We start from the raw sequence: 14286 nt of genomic DNA, 5'->3' as shown, positions 1-14286 counted from the left end.
CAGGCATGCTTCAGCCAATCATTACCAAATTTCTCTCACTAATGTAGCACTGTACCGCAGACAGACCCTGCAAATTTCCTGTTGATCGTTCAAATGGGGGCGCTATGGCCACTGTCTATATATGTCTAAGACCTGCCTTGGCTAATTCAGCTGAAATGTCCTTATTTCTCATAAAACCTTCAAAGAATTATCTTTCTCTTCATCTGCCTCCAAGTTTTTAATTGACTGTTATTAACCTGCGATTTCACTATTAGAAAGACTTCAATGATGCTTTAGCTTGTGTGGACTAGAACAATTTCAATGTTTCAATAAATTGGCCAGCAGGTGGAGTCAGTGCTCCATCAACCAGTGCCATTCAGTACTTTCAGGCCTTCTCATGTCTAAATGAACAGCCTAGAAAAAAAACAAAGTATGATATTATTACTGTTGCATGCAGCAGTTTCCCAGCTTGGCACTGTTGTTAAGAATATGCAACACAGCCTATGTTCACACAGCCAGTACAACCAAACTTTAACTTGTAAGTAAACTTTCCATATCAGGTATGAAGGCGCCTATTTCTACCAACTACTCAGACCATCAGACCCAAACCAAACATTCAGTTAGGCTCAGGTACTCCACCACACAATCTCCATCCTCATTCCTACCTACTACTCAGACTATCACACCCAAACCAGACATTCAGTCAGGCTCAGATACTGCACCACACAGTTCTACATTATTTCCTACTACCTTCTACTGACCTGTTAGACCAAGACTCAACAATCTCCATTCTGTTTTCTACCTACTACTCAGAGCATCAGACCAAAACCAGACATTCCGTTGGACTGCATGACACCACAGATGTCTACATATGGTCCTATATCTCCTGACTAGATACGCCTAGACTTATCAATCTCCATTCTTTCCCAGAAGTGCTTAGTATTGTTTGACTTTTCCATACATTGGCGAGTGGCTCAGATGTGTAGTCAGCAATCCATTTTTTGTGCTTTCAAAAATGCCATTCTATAGTCATACACTTTCCTTTTGATTTTTTCTACTATAAATGTAGGTTTGTTTTTTAACATGATGCATCACAAGTGACTCAGATGCATGTGCTCTGTTCCATCTTTTCCATGAAGTCCTTCAAGATGTACAGAGTGCAATTAATCCTGGGATTTTGTTTGAATTATATAGTTTTGGCTATTGGTAGTCTTACAATACATCACCGTGTCCGCTAGCATTTTTAAACACAGGACTACTGCTGCATACTTGGGCTACTTTTGCTAATGGGACTAGTCACCCTGAAACGCCAGACTGCAAGCATATTGCAGGCTAGTATAAGTTGCAGCTACTTACTATCAAATGTCATTATAGTCCAGTGGGTCTTTTTCTTAATGTTGATCACAGCATTGAAATATTTGTCATATGTGAATCATCTTACTATGTATGCATGTTGAAATGGAGGAACCAGACTGGATCTACCCTAGTTGAAAAGCATTCTCAGTTTCATAGGTGTACTCATCATGCTTAAGAATGACAACAATAATACTTATCATACTTATTCTTTATGAAAGGCAAACCACATAACACATAATAAACATCAGAAAATTTCAAGAGACTACATCGGTCTTACAAATTCATGCTTGTGCTATTGTTTGTGGGGTCTCCTGCGGTACGTCATAGTCACAACAGTGGATGCAGCACAGCTGACATAATATTCCATAACAGTCTACAAATAAAGTGCAATTGTGCCATTCTGCAAGATGGTGACATATATACAAGTGACCTTACTACACGTTAGTGCAAGTAAACACAGGAATTCTGCAATATGTCCAAAAGTAGAAACATCTTAGGAGACATGACTAATGCTTTGGTATTGCAGAGTAAAAGTGAAAAGAAATAAATGAATACACAATGAAACCGAGATATACAATAGTTAGAACATTGACATATGAAACATTGATAGATAAAAAATTGTATTTAAAAAATGACATACAATACACATTGAAATTGTAATATTGTCTCGCAATATTTCATAGTCTCAAAGCGCTTTACGGCATCCCTGCCCAAAGCCCACAGTGAGCAAGTCAGAGGCAACAATGGCAAGGAAAAACTCCCTAGAAGGAAGAAACCTTAGGAGGAGCCAGACTCAGAGGGGGAGCCCATCCTCCTGGGGCCGGCAGGGAAAGTCAGTCATAATTCACATTTTCCCAGTCTTCGCATTTGAGATGCAAGCAGAGGGGAGGCAGTTGATGGTAGGCAAGTGCTGGAGCTGTGCCAGATGGTGGGGCAAACAGTAGTACGGCAGCAGGGCAGAGGGGTAAGACATCACAGGCAGAAGGGCAGAAGAATAGAACCACAAGAAATAAAACTGGCACACCATAACAAGAAACATATAGGAGCATGACACATTATAACCAAGGTAGCCTGGGTGTCATTCTATAGTGTTTGGAGATTATGTGTGGCAGGGTTCACTACGGGTATCAGTGCTCAATTGAGGAGGCTTGTGCGCACTGCACACTAGGCCTGAGTCCTCCACACACGGCTTGGCTTATTGGCAGAAAGGGCGAAGGGATACTTGATGCAGTGGCCATGGGGTCAGTGACATCGACAGCAGGCACTGGAAAAAACAGGAAACATGCATGTCAGTGAACAAGAGACTGACAGTTGCAAAGTCAAACTACCTCAGAGAAAAAGTAGCCTTGGAAAGAGGAAAACTCACTAGGGCAAGCAATCTTCTGGTCAAGTAGCAAGTAGTGCGATGTGTTATGGGAACTTCATGTAGTGGGCATGGAGTCAGCAACATCAGTAACACGTGAAGTGAAACTGGCTCAGAAAGAACAGTGGATAATGCAGTAGCCTATAGGCTGCATAGACAGACGATTGGCAGCAGGCAAAGATGGTGATATGCAAGCGACATTTATACAAAGGTCCCTTGGGTTGATATTCATGGTGGTAGATGATTTTGCAATGGTGACCTGAGGAGATTCAAACAAAAAGTCAGGTTAAAAATCTGGAATGCCAGGACATACCAGATGATTTTGACAATGTTCAGCTGGGTAATGTGTCAGGTTTTGTACCATGAACTGTGGTGGAATATCTAAGACAATGACGGTAAGGGAGACACTGTGAATCATGCACCTTTGCTATGCCCACTCGGTTATGCACAGCCACTGCGTCTAGATGAATATTGTTGGCGACAAACTGCCCAGCTTTTCCAGTTTCTTCCTCGCACTTCCATATGTATGACTGCATTCCATGTTACTTGCTTGTAGCTTTATCATCAACTGCAGTAGAACAGAACCACACACAAAATGAAGTCCAGCCTAGAGACTGCATCACATACTTTACGACAATACAGGAAAAGCAGAGCTAAATCCAATGTTTCCTTCCATTAGTCTGAAACTTTTCTGTAAGACACTACACAGACAGATGACTATAAGGGCTTACCGTGGCCTACAGATGTCTGTGGTCATTTGCCCTTGAGGGCTCCAGACAAGGTTTGCCAAGGGGTGAAAGGAATCTTCAGGTGGTGGCCATGGAGTGAGTGATGTAAACAGCAGGCACTGTAAAGAGAGAAAAAACAGAAATTTGCATGTCAGTTAGGCAAATATTAACAGTGGCCAAGTAAAAGTGCCTCAAAGAGGAAGAAACCTTCGGAAGAGGCAAACTCACATATCCAGCCCAGCATACTCTGGCCAGGTTGCAGGCAGTATGATGCATTACTGTCCCAATCTGATGCCATAACAAGTGCAGAAGGTGATCTGGCTTAAGGTGGGGAGCATACACAGACGGCTGGTGGCAGGCAGATGTGGACATAGGTAGGGAACATGCATGCAAACGTGCACACAAGGTCCCTTAGCTTGATCCTCAGAGTGCCACATGATGATTGTACATTGGTAGTCTTGGGAAATTAGTAGGAAGAGAGACTACAAATAAACAAAAATGGTTTGAACAAAAATGTTTGCCGCTGGGGCTGAGTCGGGGGGGCGAGGAATGCTGCATTCCATTTATGTTGGAGGTCGGAACTGGAAATGTCAGGCTGCTTTACACATAAAACTTTGTAGTGACCACAGATAAGTTGAGAAGTGACAGAGTCCACAGATCAGTTGTGCATGTTGTCACTTCCAGAAACACAGAAACAGTGTCCTGACAGCAAATGGAACGCACTACAACAGGGGTGTCAAACTCTAGTCCTGGAGGACCGGAGCTCTGTCTAGCTCAGTTGTTTCCTTTCCACCACAAAAGATTCAGTTCAAGAGTGACGTGTTAATTAGCACAAGGAGTTGAATCAGGTGTGTTAAATGAGAGGAAACTCAAAAATGTGCAGGGCTTCGGCCCTCCAGGACTGGAGTTTGACACCCCTGCACTAGAAGATTAACACAAATGACAATGTCCCCCCCGACCCAGCCCCCTAACCTCACCCCTGTGCCAGCCACCACAAGCTTAGGCCCAGCCCCAGTAGACCCCTCTCCAGAAAACTCAGTCCATCACAAATTTTATTATCAGTTTGCATACAATTTTACAGACAATGTAGGACAACACATTCGTGGTGGCTAAAATATGTCGGCATTACAGAAACACAGATACCGTTTTTGACAATGTCCTTTGCATACACATGATCAATCAAAGTGCCATTCCCAGTGGTCGCGTCTTTCACAAGTTGAGCATACCCATGTTCCTCCATAAAAGTGGCGATCGTACTTCCCGTGAAAAGATTCTCATTAAAATCTTCCATGATGATTTTCCCTCCTTCCATGCTGTCCATGAGAGCGATCAACTGCATCAGATTCTTCTGAAAGATTGACACAGTATAAGAGGGAGGTCTGTATAGTACAGAGACTGTTGTTTTCAGTAGGCCCACATTGAACTGGAGACACTCAATGTTGACACACTGCAAATCAACAACGCTACAGTTGGTATGTTCTTTATAATACACGCCCACACCACCATGCTGTTGGTTCTTCATTTCGGCAAAGATTGAATCGTCACCATCATATGCGAGATGTCTCCGTTTCCCATAGAATGAAAATCCACTCAGGTGTACCTCTTCTGTGTCTTCCTCTGAATTTAACCACGTCTCTGTCAAGCAGATGATATCGGCTTCCATATACCTTCCGTCTTGCTTTACGTCATCCAGGTGACATGCGAGTCCTTGAACATTGTGGAGGAGAATTCTGCATAATGATGGCACTTCTGTGACAGGTTCAATAAAAGCAGGCATGCTTTGCATTGCACTCTCAATGTCCTGTTTTGCGTATATAACACTTTCCTTGAAGTCTTCTATTATGAGGCCTTCCAGAGAAGTGACACGGCTTAACGCTACGTATGCCTGTCCAGCTGCAAATATCTTCTTCAGCGATACAACAGCCTTATCCACAGTCAGACCTTGTACTTTGTGTACTGTGCAAGCCCATGCTAATCTCAATGGAAACTGACGTCGTGCTGCACCGCTGTTACCCACTCTCTCCTCCTCTGGTTTGATTCGTGTCGCTCTGTCCAACCCTTCGATTAAGCACGGCTTCTTTGCTCTGAGTGACTTACCAGCTGCTTCATTGTCAAACGTGACGTATATTTCGAATGGGAAATCATCCTCAGTACCAAAGCACACCTCATTTACCGTACCAAATGCACCATTTACCAGGCCGTCTGAAACGTCGATGTTTTTCAGCAGCATTACCCGTGCGTTAACACCTACGTGAAGCGTTTCTGACAGACACGTCTTGTAAACTTGTGCGTGATGTCCAGCTTTCCTTTGCAGTCGGCCAGTTGCAGCGACCCTTTCAAAGTCCTGAGCGTGAATGATGACCGGGTCTGAGCATACCTTCTGCAGCATGCGATGGTTATGCAGATCGGCTTCATAATTAGTCGCATAGATATGAAGGGCAGTACTGTCTTGTCCTTGGTCTGTCACACGTCGTTTCAGCATAGCAATGTCTTCCTCTAGCATTGCATCACCCCTTTTGCGTTTCCTTAGCCGATTCAGCAACTGTGCAAAATCCAAATCTTTCTGTCTCATGATGTCCGTCAGCTCCACTGAAGCAAAATGATTCTGCCATAGATTGACACCTTTAGTCTCAGTATACAAAGGTTTCCCTTTCACGGGACAAAGCTGGTAGAAATCTCCAACGGCAACTATTGAGACGTTACCAAAAGCAGAATAATCTCCAGTTTGCTTGATTTGTCTCAATCTGCCATGAATATATGAAAGCAGTTTGTGATCGACCATTGAAATCTCATCTATAATCAATATCTGCAGGTTTCCCAGTTCAGCTCTCAATGAATTTATCTTCTCATCTCCAAGTGGTTGATAAGGCAACTTCACATCCGTTGCAATGTGGAAACAGGCGTGTATCGTCGCAGCACTGATGTTGTATGCACTAACCCCAGTCGGAGCAGTCAGCAACACGTGCCTCTCATCCGGGTTATATGACAACTTTGACAAGATACGAGATGCCTCATAATGTACTGCTTTGATCAAGACGGACTTCCCCACACCTCCAGGTCCAGATATAAATACATGAAATGCTTCTGGATTTTCACCACGTGTCTTCTGTAAACACCAGCTTCTTATTTTGTAAAAGATCTCAGACTGCTTCTTGTTCAGTGAGCGAAGCAAAGCCAGCGCTTCCTGCCTTGACATACCACAAGGATTGTCCTGGAACATATGGCGACCTGGTCTCGGTAACAAATCTGGTATCTCATCACGGTCTTCGCTCATTTCTGGCGTTACACTGGATTTGTTGGCAAGGCACTCCAACCGTTCACATTCAGTCTCTGGACAGATCAGTGCCCATGCATCTTCCATTACACCATGCAACTGTAGATCTTCCTCAGCTTTGTCTATCACATCCGCTTCCTTTTCAAAACTTGCCATATTTGAGTCGACGACCCGTTTCACCGAATGTAATTCATCACCGAAAAACTTCACAAAGCCAGTCTTGTAGAAGTCCTGGTAACTGCCAAAAGGAGGTGGTTTTAGTTGGCCATCAAAATAATGTGGTAGGAACAGCTGCAAAATGCTTTGATGGTATTTCTCTGGGTCCTTTGTGGGCGAAAACCGAGCATACCGAACAACAGCTGCATCTGTGCGTGTCCTTTTCTTCATGAATCCTAATTTCCTGTCCAACTCTATACTGCCAGCAGACGAGCTCTCAGATTTTGATAAAATTCTGTATTCAGAAGCAAATCTCGCCAGGCACATTTCTGAAAAGTCTTCAGTTTTTGGTCTGCCTTTATATCTGTCAGTGATACTGTTCATCCAAATGTTCTGCTCATCCTCCTCCTCACACTCTGCTTTCTTCCGTATGACATGTAGTGGAAGACTCATTCTCACCACATGCTCTCCAGTTGGGATGAACTGCACCTTGCGTGATCCCTCTTTCAACCTCATGTTAGTCAGACGATACACACTTTCCTGAGCTGAAACTTCACGATTATGCAGAAACACACTGCCCAGTTGTCGAAGAGCTTCTTTCGCATCAAGGTTGCCTTGCTGGGAGGCCTCTTTCTGAGCATTTGCCAGGAGCAGTCCCATCTCTCTCTCAGCTTTGGAAATGTAGGAGATGATGTATACAATACATGAATATGCGTCAACCACAAACTGAATGTCCATGTTTGCATTCCAACAGCGTAAAAGGTCTCTGTTATATTGGTTCACCCAGACTTCACATGGTGTTCTCTTCAGAACGATGCTAGTGTTCTTTGTTAGTATCGAGTAAGCGGCTTCAAATACTTCCTGATTTAGATGAATTGCATCAAACAAAGAATCAACAGAGTCATACTTGGCCTCAGTGTTCAGCAGAGCGTGCTTCACTTTCTTCATGATGGCCGCTGCTACTTCTTTTTTGAGGTGCTTTCCATCTGTCTCAGCATTTCCAAGTTTGTGTGATGACAGAAATGTCCTGTTACTTGGTGGACGTGGGAAATTAAATCTACAAGTTGTCCCTTTTTTCTTGCATGTTTTTGAGTGTCTCATACTATGTTGCTGTACACTACATATGATTTCATGCATTTCATCGTCATCCTCGGGCATTTCACATGTCACATACCGATCGATGAAAACTGCTACTTCGTCGTCCTCATCTTTACCAACCTTTGGTGCATCTTCCACCCAGAACAAACAGTGAGTGTGAGGTGATCCCCGTTGCTGAAATTCTACTCTGTAGAAGTAGTCAACTATTTTGCCGATGGGTTGCGCTTCTGACATGACGACATCTTTCAGGAAGCAGTGAAATCGATGGTCAAACATTCTAGCGGCCGTCACAGGATTATTCTTCAACAAGGCACATCTTTCTGACCACTCCAGCTCGGTACTTTGTGCATCAATACCGTCTTGTTTGAAGATTGCCGTCATCAGTTCCGTCCAGCGTAAATCGGCAGAGGAAAAGGAGCAAAACCATGTGGGAATACCAAGCTGTCTTACCATCGCAAACAAATCTTTCTGAACACTTTGCCAAAAAACAGGGGTGCCTCTGATGGGTCTCAGAAATTTGTAGCCTTCATCAAAATTCAACATCCTTTGTAGAGACTCCGCGTTTGTCAAAGTTTCTGACGTGATGGTGCTTTTGTCCCAGACATCATACCCTTTTCTCAGAGCAATGGACACATTTGACACAACTTGCTGAAGCTCAGACAAATACTGCCCATAAAAAATATAGTCCAAGTTTTTTGCAAAACGTCCATCTGCATTAAGGATCCTTGTATTTAAATATCTTGACAATGTCAGTTTCTCATTCCTCCTCTCGTGAAAAGTGCCTGTGCCTTTTGGGAAAAGGACTGGAAAACATTTAGCCTCATTAGTCTCATCAGTCAAAAGCCTCACTGGATTGTTTCCTTCTGCGGGTGCCATAGCCATTATTCCGTCAAAGTGCTGATCCAGGATCTCTTGTGCTATGTCAACAGGTTGAAGGCACGTGTCCATATACATGCCATGTTGTTGTCTATCATGCAGAGTTTCATCCATGTCCTCATCTTCCATGTTATTTTCAGCAGGCTCTTCATCATCATGTATGTCACTTACATCAGCAGGGACGTCTTCAGTTCTCTGTAGTGGATTAATCCAATCATTGTTGAACTGTACATCACTGTAAAATTTGTTATGCTCTCTAAGATACATCAAGGCCTTCTTTATCTTTTCTGGGTGCACAAATTCATATTTGTAGTGTCCTTTGTAAGTTAGCTTCCTCTTCAGCTTCACGCGAATCATAAGGTCATCGTTGTTCACTCTCGGTAAAGCTTGGGCTACATTTGGAACGCTAGATGGGACGCAAGTCACAGGACCATGAACACCATTTTGTCCACCTTTTGGCAAAGACACAATCCTCATGAAAGGAATATGCATACCAATCAGATGCTGTTCTAGTGAATTTAAACATTGCAACTCAGTAGGGACTGGCTGTAAGGCTAGATTGTTTGCGACACTCTCAGCTGGAATTCTCACATCAAGAATCTTTCTGTGACACGTGTAGCAAATCCACGATGAACCTGCAGGGCCCCTCAGATCACTACAGTTTTCAGAACAGGCATCTACACATTTATGCAAGTATGTATCTGTGATACACTGCGATGCCACTAAAGCAACCACTTCTGATTTTCTCAAGTATTGATCTTTCCTGCATATGATAACTTGATGTTTAAACAGCATTCGATGACACACTGAACAAATGTACACAGGTCCTGTATTAATTTTCTCTCTAAACTGTTCAATCACATACCCAATATCCTTTCTTTTATCCTTCTCTTTCACCCGTTTTTCAATATTCCTGCTTTTTACTGCAGTAGCAAACTGGCTGTTTGTTTTGTATCTATCAATACTCGACTGCTTGAGACGTTCCCTGTATTCAATGTCTACGGCATATTTATTCACACCAGACTGCTTGACACGTTCCCTGTGTTCAACATCTGTGGCATATTTATCGACACTTGACTGTCTCACACATTGCCTATGATCAGCGTCTGTGGCATACTTACAGATGCTCGACTGCTTCACATGATCTCTGTACACTTCATTCTCATGGTAGCGCTTTGTGCTCCTCTCAAGTTGTTCCTCCTTGTACACCTTACTTACTTCATACCGTCTTTTCTGTCGTTCCAGTCTCCGACGACACGATGAAGGCACATCAGAAGTGGCAATCTGAGAGCAGGTCGCAGCACAACCATCAGCATCATGCCTTTTCACACAAGTTACAGCCTCATAATGTGACTCATTACAATGTTTCAGGTATATACCTGTCTGATCACTATCACAACCAAGACACGTGGAGTACTTTAACCATCTGTCATGAGAGTATGTGAAAATATGCACACCAAGCAGATTGGCGGCAGCTTGAATCTCTACCTCAGATGCCCAAGTACCAACGTACTTCATCCGTGATGCGGCGACATACTGAGTGACGGAAGAGTGACCTTCTCTCAGACAAGCGGCATACCTGGATTCATCTCTTAGTATGTGGGCAACAACAGCGCACCTGATTTTCCTGTGTTCTCTCTCGCTTCCAGTTATAGCAAAAGCCACAGACCTGAAAAAGCAGTTACCATCACCAGTGATAGGCATCGTTCTGCAAGGATCACCCATTGGAAACTCTGCAGTCACGTCTACATGACCATGCTCGACGTACACCACACCTAGTTTACAGGACAGGCGTCTTTGTTGCTGCGTTGTCAAAGGACTGAAGGAAAACTGCTCACTGTGCAGCTCACCGATAAAGACCACATCAGCTTCATTACCAGCATAGACATTATCCTCACACGCTTCATCATCTGTCACATTCAGCCTTACCGTACCATATCCAGTCTCTGGTGTGCTGGTCAACTGGTCGAGTCTGGTGACTGATGAGGAGTTACCTTCTGAATGCTGCTGCGGGATGCTTTCGGTGGATACACTCACAGCTGTAATCTCAAACTGCTCCCCCGTTGCATCTAAAGACAGGCCCAGGATAGCAATGTGGTTCAACAAAGAGTCTAGGCTAGAGTGGTAAGCCAGTATGCTTCTGCCCAATGCTTCGCTTGTGCCATCTTCCCGTCGGGAATGCGAGTCGATCACCACATACCATGACCCTTGCTTAATGAGAGCACAGGTATTCACTTTTATGGTAAAAAGACATGCTTCAAACCGTGAGAATACACTTCTTACCGCTTCATCAGCCGACATAAGAACATCACGCATATCTCCATACTCACTCACACCAAACAATCCAACAAACATGTCATTGTGGTACTTTATTTCAAATGTAACACCATTCAATGTGTACTCTGTCGGTAGATCTCTGACAAACAGATACCCAGAAGCATCTCGAATTCTCCCAGCGTCTCTGATGGTACTGTAGAGGTTGTCTCCGTTCAGCAGCACTTGATCAAGGTCTGTGACCGACCAGCTTAAGACATTCTTTATTTTACACATCAGTATAGCCATCAAACTATTAGCCACACACTGCTTGTTGCTGTTGATTCCAAATCGTCGGTCTCCTTGATGGAATGAGCCTCTAACTGTAGGTGCCTGAGGAAAATGAGATACACTGATAGTTACAGGGTTCACATGCTGCTGTTGATCCAGGGTAGTTTTCGGTTCAGAGTTTGATTGATATTGAGACAAGATAGACACCATTTTGCATGGCATAATGGGACAAGGCAGATTGGAAGGCATTATGGGACAAGGCAGATTGGAAGGCATTATGGGACAAGGCAGATTGGAAGGCATTCTGGATGCCAGTATGGATGGTCGGATGGATGGTCGGATGGATGGTCGTAAAGCAGCAGCCCTTCTTTTTTGAGGCGGCTGCAAAACCTCGTCATCAGTCAAAGCCTTCTCTTCATAAAGAGAAGGCATAAACAACTCGTCATCAATCCTACAAATGGCACCCAGGGTGGGAACCCGGTGGTCATGGCTTATCGGGAGAGTCACAGTCAGGATCTTTTTGGTATTCCAGTAGGGGGGAAAAGACGTAACCCCGTCATCAGTCGCAGCCATGACAGACACAGGCCGCGGCTGTGCGGCCTGGTCGGGTTGTTGGTCGTGGCTAGTCGGGAAAGTCACAGTCGGGATCTTTTTGCTATTCCGGTAGGGGGGAAAAGACATAACCCCGTCATCAGTCATAGCCACGACATGGAGGGCAGCAGCAGCGGGGTCAGGCTGTTGGTTGTGGCTCGTCAGATTAGTCACGGTCAGCTCCTTTTTGGGTTGGGGAATAGAAGTAACCCCGTCAACAGTCTCAGCCACAACATCGCCAGCAGTAGCTCGACGCCTATCCATTAGCCTCTTCTTCGCTGCTGCTGAACGGCGGGATGCCTTGGTGCGAGGCATCTACAGATGAACAGGGGAGAGAAAAAAAGAAAAATACAAGGCACACTTTCTTCCAACTTTACTTTGCAGTCATACTGTCAAATGCATATACATGGATGTGTTTTGTCAGGAGCGGTTCCAATGGTGGTCTTTTCAGACTGTACAGCAACATCGTTCTGCCCTGTTTACACTCCTTATCCTATAATACATCTGTCTCACATGACTTGATTTTTTAAGACAGAGACAGAAAACTCTACAACTTACCTGTTAAGTCACACTGCCAAACATCCATATTACACACATCGACAAGTTTTGCCTCAACACTAACTGACCTAAATGTTTGTCACATGTATGCCAATTTCTCCTGTCACTTAAATACAAATTTATTGAAAGACCTACAGATTCCTCATCCCATCGATACAAATACTAATGTTAAGCAGCCAAAGGGTATCATGGCCATTTCTCATATTGTGTGACAGCTTCTCTGTCACTACACATCCAATGTCTATGCAACACACAATGGCACAGTTGTTTCGTGTTAAGCAGTAAGATAATTACCATTAGAATACTACATTTCTACTGCTATAGCAAACCTATGCAGTTAAATAGTATGACATGAACAAGCAATGCAGGGTTCTCCAAGTGGACAAAGCATACCGCCTATCACTTTGTCTTCTCGAGTGTGTTAGTCCACCAGAAATCTGCAGAGAAAAAAAGACAACCAAGTTTCTTTGCGTCAACATTTCCCAACAGTCATCTTTGTTGAAAACATGTAAACTTGATATGCCTTTTAACGTCATTCAAGCTGATTGACCCAAGCTAAAACATAATTGGTGTTAAAGACATCGGCTTCAAAATATTCACCTTCGATGCGACAGCTCTTCAAAGTCTACAAAGACAACATGCATCAGTTAATGACTGACGTGCATTTATTGTACAAGCATTTCATTATTATACGCAGCAGTGTGATAAACTTCCAATAAACATACAGAAACATTTTCCACTGTAACAATCATAGCCGTGTGGTTGGTATGAACTTTATCAACTTGCATAACTAGTAATAAAAATAAAAAAAGGATAAATTAGGTTCTCACTTTAAGATCCAGCCACAGCGGTCAAATTGACAAAAGTGCAGTTAAACATGGCTGGGACATTATGCAGCCACACAGATTTGTTTCATGCTGGTTATGGTTGCACGATATTGCAGGGGAAAGAAAAAAAAAAAAACACACATTACAATATTTATTCTTTCTGCGATGTATATTGTGGCATTATGATAAAAAAAAAATTTTTAATTAGTTCAACAGCTCTTTTGGTATGATTAACCATTATAGAAAGATTTAACTGATTTTGCCCAAATATAATGGTAATAACCAAATCAGTACTAAAAGCGCGAGCATTAAACTAAGGAAGCTTATTGCATATAGCAGTTAACATAAGTGACAAATTAGATCAAACAGAACATATTAATGTCCAATTAAACCTTTTTTACAGCCACGGTGAACATAAGGGTCATTCCATGTCAAATAATCAGACTTTCGGACCTTGTCGTCACGGATTTCAACGACGCTTGGCATGGTGATTTGGTCAGATAATCAAGTCATGAAACTGAAATTGGGCATGTCTTGGATCAATATTGAGGGACACAAAGTTTTAACTTTGCTCTCTGTATTGTGCATGGCGGCCTTCTGCTCTGATGCGCACGCACAGACACATGTGCGGACATACACGAGCACATTCCCACCAGCGGACAGAGAGCACACATCGGAAAATATGTTGCATCAACCACCTGAAAAGCAGACAAACATATCTCATAAAATAAATGTTCTGGTGATTAGTTCAGTTGTTATATTGACTGCTGTCCATGAACACCATGAATCCTGACGGTGTCCCACCCCACAAAGCTAACAGCATTGTGAGGAATTGTGGTTTTGATACACATTTCAGATAAGTAATCATATCTCAGCAACAACTCAAAATCCAAATTTTCTTATGAGCTAACTGTAAGAAAAAAAATAACCACTTTT

General features: G+C 43.2%; 1 protein-coding gene and 1 long non-coding RNA gene across 6 annotated transcripts; both read right to left on the bottom strand.

Annotated features, from left to right (window-relative positions):
- Positions 1 to 2005: 2005 nt before the first annotated feature.
- LOC140578756 (uncharacterized) lies at positions 2006 to 11755 on the bottom strand. 5 transcript variants are annotated; one of them, XM_072700627.1, is made up of 8 exons: positions 10765 to 11755; positions 10449 to 10499; positions 10319 to 10366; positions 9952 to 10114; positions 3430 to 3545; positions 3121 to 3266; positions 2702 to 2957; positions 2006 to 2599 (listed from the first exon to the last, which is right to left on the bottom strand). In XM_072700627.1, exons 1-5 carry the CDS (start codon positions 10765 to 10767, stop codon positions 3505 to 3507), a joined length of 306 nt encoding a protein of 101 aa, XP_072556728.1. In that variant the 5' UTR covers positions 10768 to 11755; the 3' UTR covers positions 2006 to 2599; positions 2702 to 2957; positions 3121 to 3266; positions 3430 to 3504. The 5 variants fall into 5 exon arrangements, 4 of the variants coding, with proteins under 4 accessions (XP_072556728.1, XP_072556717.1, XP_072556722.1 ...); XM_072700616.1 differs by having other exon boundaries at positions 10449 to 11755; XM_072700621.1 differs by having other exon boundaries at positions 10344 to 10366; positions 10449 to 11755.
- Position 11756: 1 nt separating this feature from the next.
- On the bottom strand, positions 11757 to 13150 carry LOC140578762 (uncharacterized). The gene is made up of 3 exons (XR_011983042.1): positions 13124 to 13150; positions 12917 to 12960; positions 11757 to 12280 (listed from the first exon to the last, which is right to left on the bottom strand). It is a non-coding gene; the product is annotated as an uncharacterized lncRNA (long non-coding RNA).
- Between the last annotated feature and the right edge of the window lie 1136 nt (positions 13151 to 14286).

Source organism: Paramormyrops kingsleyae, chromosome 1, assembly GCF_048594095.1.
Source record: "Paramormyrops kingsleyae isolate MSU_618 chromosome 1, PKINGS_0.4, whole genome shotgun sequence".
NCBI lineage: Eukaryota > Metazoa > Chordata > Actinopteri > Osteoglossiformes > Mormyridae > Paramormyrops > Paramormyrops kingsleyae.
Note: the sequence above shows the minus strand (reverse complement) of the source record. Positions and strands in the feature narration are given on the sequence as shown.

Excerpts from the sequence above, each read along its gene's own strand:
- LOC140578756 (XM_072700616.1), bottom strand. The coding sequence starts at position 11,677 with ATGCCTTCCAATCTGCCTTGTCCCATAATGCCTTCCAATCTGCCTTGT. Across the intron at positions 10,367-10,448 it reads AGAGAACACAGGAAAATCAG|TATGTCGCCGCATCACGGAT; the intron begins GTGCGCTGTTGT and ends TCCGTCACTCAG.